The sequence below is a fragment of the Gastrolobium bilobum genome, unplaced genomic scaffold, assembly GCF_033153095.1.
Source record: "Gastrolobium bilobum isolate Gb01-03AN ecotype WA unplaced genomic scaffold, APGP_CSIRO_Gbil_v1 utg11339, whole genome shotgun sequence".
Lineage (NCBI taxonomy): Eukaryota > Viridiplantae > Streptophyta > Magnoliopsida > Fabales > Fabaceae > Gastrolobium > Gastrolobium bilobum.
Window position 1 is genome coordinate 170,618 of NW_026897528.1, and position 6,000 is coordinate 176,617.

The 6,000-nt window shown below is 34.2% G+C and overlaps 1 protein-coding gene across 1 annotated transcript; it reads left to right on the forward strand.

Moving 5' to 3' along the window:
• Positions 1-4,253: 4,253 nt before the first annotated feature.
• On the forward strand, positions 4,254-5,210 carry LOC133307710 (protein PHOSPHATE-INDUCED 1-like). The gene has a single exon (XM_061508263.1). It carries the CDS (start codon positions 4,254-4,256, stop codon positions 5,208-5,210), a length of 957 nt encoding a protein of 318 aa, XP_061364247.1.
• The last annotated feature ends 790 nt before the right edge of the window (positions 5,211-6,000 follow it).

Sequence of the window (6,000 nt, forward strand, 5' to 3'; positions counted from 1 at the left end):
CAACCAATTTTATCCCATTTTATTAGTTAAACAGATTTTTTGAATGATTCTGTTCTATATTAGGTTGTTTAGATATATATTAAATTTATGAATTTTTGTAGAATCATTAGTATTATTAATCGTATATTTTGTTTGGATAATTTTTTGTTATCTTATTTTTTTAATAGATTAAATCATTCTTTTGTAAATATGTCAGGCCACAAACTGATAATTATATTTATAATAAATAACAAGTTAGGCCACACTGACAAATTTAAATATAAACTTAACTTTTTAATACCAAAGTTCGGTCCAATTGAACCCGTTAACACCGCTAATAGTAGATATGAATGGTGGGAGGGGAATGGGAAATAGAAAGGAAGGTGAACGGAAAGAGACCTAATTAATTAGAGGGAGATGGCGTAATGGTGAACTTTAATTGTGGAGCTTATCTTAAAGTCTTCGGTGGTACTTTTTTTATTAAAAAAAATAAAAAGGGATTCACGTGGCATTAAATGTAATTAAGTGATTCCTATTTTCCAACTTTAAATAATGCAATGAATCATTATTAGCTATGTAGCACCGATACCGACACGGGACACGTGACACGATACGACACGACACTCTTACACGTTAATTCTAAAAAATATTAGATTTTGACACGTTAAGACAAGTTTTGATATTAAATAATATTTTTAATTTATGTAGTGAATATTATATTTAATATTCAATAATTTAACAAAAAAATAAATCTAATATTATAATATTCATAAATTTTGCAAAGAAACATAAGATATCCCAAATATTTATATTAAACTTAATAAAATAGTAATCGTAATACAACGAATCTAATAGTTGGAACTAAAAACTCAACGTAACACAACCTTTGAACATTTTTTTTGAATTTCTATAACGCATGTTGGAGTGTTGGGGAGTGTCGGAGTGTCCGAGAGTGTCGGACACGACACGTCAGGGTTTTTGAAGTGTCGGTGCTTCATATATTATTAGTACGAAAGCGGGAAACATTTACCATTTTGTCACTGTTCCAGTCTTTTTTATCTAAATGTCACGTTTACCGTCTTTTTCCCCAAATTGCCACGTGGACAAGTTCGTTGGACAAAGAGGCAAACTATGATTGGTGATGTGTCAGCTTCCTGAATTACTATTATTAAGAATTGCATAATAAAAAAAATATTAAATACCAAAATTTAACAACATTAATCTAAAAAACCCATCTAACCTATTTTGCAACCCTATAAATTAATAATTTTTTTTTAATTTAATTTTATTAAATATTGCATAATCAAAAAATTATTAAATACAATTATCAACATTAAAATAAAATTTTTCTAAACTGCATTTCAACCTGTATACACTAATGCCTAATTATAATTTAGTAATTATTAAATTTAACAACATTCATATTATTTTTTTATAAACAAATGCGTAATTATAAATTATTAATTATTAATTTTAACAACATTAACAAACAATATTTTATAAACTAATGCCTAAGGATAAATTATTAATTACTAAATTTAACAACATTCACAAACAAGATTTTATAAACTAATGCCTAAGGATAAATTATTAATTATTAAATTTAACAACATTAACAAACAATATTTTATGAACTAATGTCTAATTATAAATTATTAATTACTTAATTTAACAACATTAATATAAGTTTTTTATAAACTAATTCCTAATATTATTAATGCCTAATATTATTAATTAATACATTAATATAAATATAAAAAACTAACAACAATAATATTAAATCATAAGAAACAATTCTATCCTATTGTCACAATTGTGACATCTAACCTAAGGTTTCATGCTAATAATATTTATTAACAACTTTTAAATACAATACATAAAGCTATAAAGTCAACTAGCCTAAGGTTTCATGCTAAACATATTTATTAACAACATTTAAATACAATACATAAAGTTATAAAAAATACTAACCTTAAATATAGAGGAAGAGAAAATATTAAAGAGATAGAGTGAGAGAGAGAGAGAGGGGGAAAGAGGAGATGGGATGGGGAAATAGGGAGGGGGGGTTATATAGGGGTGAGAAATGTATCATTGCACCAAGTTCGTTGCTCACCCCAACAAACTTGTTGCATGCGTGTCAGTGTAGTCGGTACGCAGAGTTTGCCTGCCTGCCCAGCGAATTTCACTGCATGTCTGCCACGTGGCTGGACAACTGGGAACATGCAGGAATATTAATTGCATAAATTCGCTACATCAGGTAACGAATTTGTGCACCACCAGAAAGTTGACACATCACCAATCATAGTCCGCCTCTTTGCCCAATAAACTTGCCCACGTGGCCGTGTGAAAAAAAAAAAAAAACTATAGACATGATATTTAGATAAAAAAAGACAGGAACAGTGAACAAATCTTCACTGTTCCCGAAAGTGGAGTGCGGTTAACTTGAAGAGGTGCCAGCCTGATAACGCGTTGCTGTTTTGTTATTCTCATCTAATAATAATCAAATTCCGTGAATTTGTGCGGCAAGCTTTCAAGTTTCGACCGAATGAATTCATTATTTAGGTATAGTCACAGTTAGACAACTCGTCAGGATACACAGGGCATGGCCAGCTAATGTGAATATAGACATGGACAGTAACTACAAAGGAACGGGGCGAGAAAACAAACTTGAGTATTGTTTGTTAAAGGGCTTCCTTCCTTTTAGCCCTGAATGAATATGTGCTGGATCTGTAAGCTAAATTAGCAATTTCCATTTTCTAAACATCAATAATAATTTACGAAGGAAAACAACGGCTCATGAAAGCTGGCACCTTCCTGGCTCGGGGTGGGTCCCCGGCCCCCAAATTGAACTTGCGTATAAGTAGTTTTTTCTTTAACCGCCTCCCTCTCCTTTCTTATTTTCTGTTTCAAAGTTAATTTGTATTCTGTACTGAACTTTCGAACAACCAAACTGAATTTTACAAGTACAAAACGCTAAGTTAAAGGTTGGGACCCGAAGCTTATGACCGAGACCGTGACTTCAAAATCTGGATTGCAGAATTTTGTCACATTTCTTCAAACAAAGATGAAATTTCATAAATCCGTTTTGGTTGGAATACGTGATACATGAACAATCCTAATTACAATATTTATGGAGCATTTTGAATCTTAATTTATAACAATATATGCCAACAATAAAAATATAGACAAATAAAGAGAACCACACAAATTTTTAAGAATTTTGCTTGGAGCATGAGTTTTAGTGAAAAGTAAAAATTGGGATAGATTTTTACCGTTAATTGAGTTAGCCAACAATAAAAATATTTATTTGCTAATTTATTTTTCTTATATATTAAAAAATTTTCTAATATATATTCACAAGAATTTTTCACCATATACATATACACAAATCTGAAAATATTTAAAACAACTTTTTTCGACGGTTGATTTTAAATTAATCCAATAATAAATAAATAGTTGTAATTGTAAGAGTGGTATTGCTCAAATTGATCCAAATACTTTAACTTTTTTAGGAAAACTGAACAAAGTACGCTAAAATATAACAAAACTACTTTTGTTAAAAATAATAATAATAATATTTACCGAAATTTTTTAATCAAGAAAAGCACAATGAAATGAACATACGATTTTTCATCAATAGGAATTAATAGAACAATAAATATCGAGGAGAAGTGAAATTACTTTTGAAGTTTAGAAAATGGAACTTATTAAATTAGCAAGCAGATCCAGCACATAATCCTTGAGGACTAAAAGGCATACCTTTCTACAAATCAAACGAGTCTCAAATTTGTCTTATTGTCCCGTTCCTGTGATGTTATTGTCCATGTCCATATTCCCCTGAGCTGGCCACGCCCCGTGTCCCCGTGTATGCATCCTTACAACTTATGACTTATCATACTAAAATAATGAATTCGGTCGAAACTTGTAACCTTACGGCTCAAACTAATGGAATATGGATATTACTTTATGGGAAAAATGAGAATAACAAAACAGCAACGCGTTATCAAGCTGGCAACTCTGCCAGTTAACCTCACTCCACTCACAAACAATCCCTCATAATTTGACTTCACCTTTACGCCCTCTCCCTCTTTATTTTGTCTCCTTCCCTTCACCTTCACCTTCCTTTCTACAGCCTAATCCCTTCCCACTCATACTATATATACATATCCACCACATCTCTCTTCTCCATCGCCTCACCTCACAAGTTACAACATCTCATTTCTTACACTTTCTTCTTTGCGCTCTCTCTCTATATACAATTAAAATACAAACAAATGGCCTCTTTTATATCCTCATCTGTTCTCTTGACCCTTTTTCTCACAATTTCCCTACTTCATTTGAGCTCAGGTAGGAGACTCGCTGAGTCAGATCAGCAGTTGCAATTCAAATACCACAAAGGCCCTCTCCTGACTGGCAAAATCTCTGTCAACCTCATTTGGTATGGCAAATTCAACCCATCCCAGCGAGCCATCATTGCAGACTTCATCACATCACTCTCCTCTCCCAAACCCATCACCACCGCATCACAATCACAACCAACCGTGGCAACATGGTGGAAGGCCACGGAGAAATACTACAACCTCATCAACTCCAACAAGTCACCCAAGCTAGCCCTCTCCCTCGGTTCCCAAGTCATCGACGAGAACTACTCTATGGGCAAATCCCTCACCGATGACCAAATCGTGAAGCTCGCATCAAAGGGTCCCCAAAAACAAGCCATCAACGTGGTTCTCACAGCAGCAGACGTAGCCGTTGATGGGCTCTGCTCCAGCAGGTGTGGGACTCACGGTTCCTCGATGGGTGCACGCGTGAATGGGAAGAGGTACAGATTCGCATACATATGGGTGGGTAACTCGGAGACTCAGTGCCCTGGTCAATGCGCGTGGCCATTCCACCAACCCATATACGGTCCCCAGAGTGCACCATTGGTTGCACCAAACAACGACGTTGGTGTTGACGGAATGGTCATCAACGTGGCAAGTCTGTTGGCTGGGACTGCAACAAACCCATTCGGGAATGGGTACTTCCAAGGACCCAAAGAGGCACCACTCGAAGCTGCATCCGCTTGCACTGGTGTCTACGGTAAAGGGGCATACCCTGGTTACGCTGGGAACCTCCTGGTGGACCCCACAACTGGATCTAGCTACAATGCGAATGGCGTCAATAAACGGAAATTCTTGTTACCAGCTCTCTTTGACCCTAAAACCTCAGCTTGTTCTACGCTCGTATAGACGCACGTCGTGCATCCCCAACCCAACTCTAAAATTTTCAACCCCGTTTAATTAGCTGTTAGGCAATGAGAGATTCTTTCATTTGTTCATTCATTGTTATACCTTCTATAACATTATAAAAATGTTAAATTTGAGTTAATATTCTTATTCTTTTTTATTCTTAATCTTAATTACTTCGCCTTCATCTGAATGCGCAACACGCATTGGGCACATGGCATACCATGCTTAGGCTTATAAACGGAAGTTATTTATTGTTTGAAATATATTTTTCAATATATTGAACTGAAACTTGCTATTGAAACAAAAAAAAAAAGTAAAAGAAAATAAATTCATATCTCTCCGTCACTCATATTTTTCAAGAGACACTTTAATTTAAATCTAACGGTAAATGCATCTTCAGTTCTTCACTATGTCCTTCAAAGCTTTCTTATTTCGAAATAGCTTTTCTAAAAAAAATAGTATCAAAAAGTTGTGACAAAAACAATTTTAGTGAAATTATATTACAAACTATATTCACCAAAAAAAAAATTATATTCCAAAAAAAAAGCTTAAAAAAGCCTAATAATAGAAATAAGGGTCTAATTTGCAACACTTTCCCTTGTTCTTTTTTACAAACAGAAGGGATCGAAATCCGAGAAGGTACCGGTTTTTGTCAACAAGAGCTTCAATCCTCTTTCCGCCGTATACGGCGGTGAAGTCGAATGTTTCTTTTTAAGAAGTTCAACCAGAAGATGGAACAAGAAAACAGTACTAGAAAGGAACCTGAACGGGAAGAGGAAGACTTGCTGGA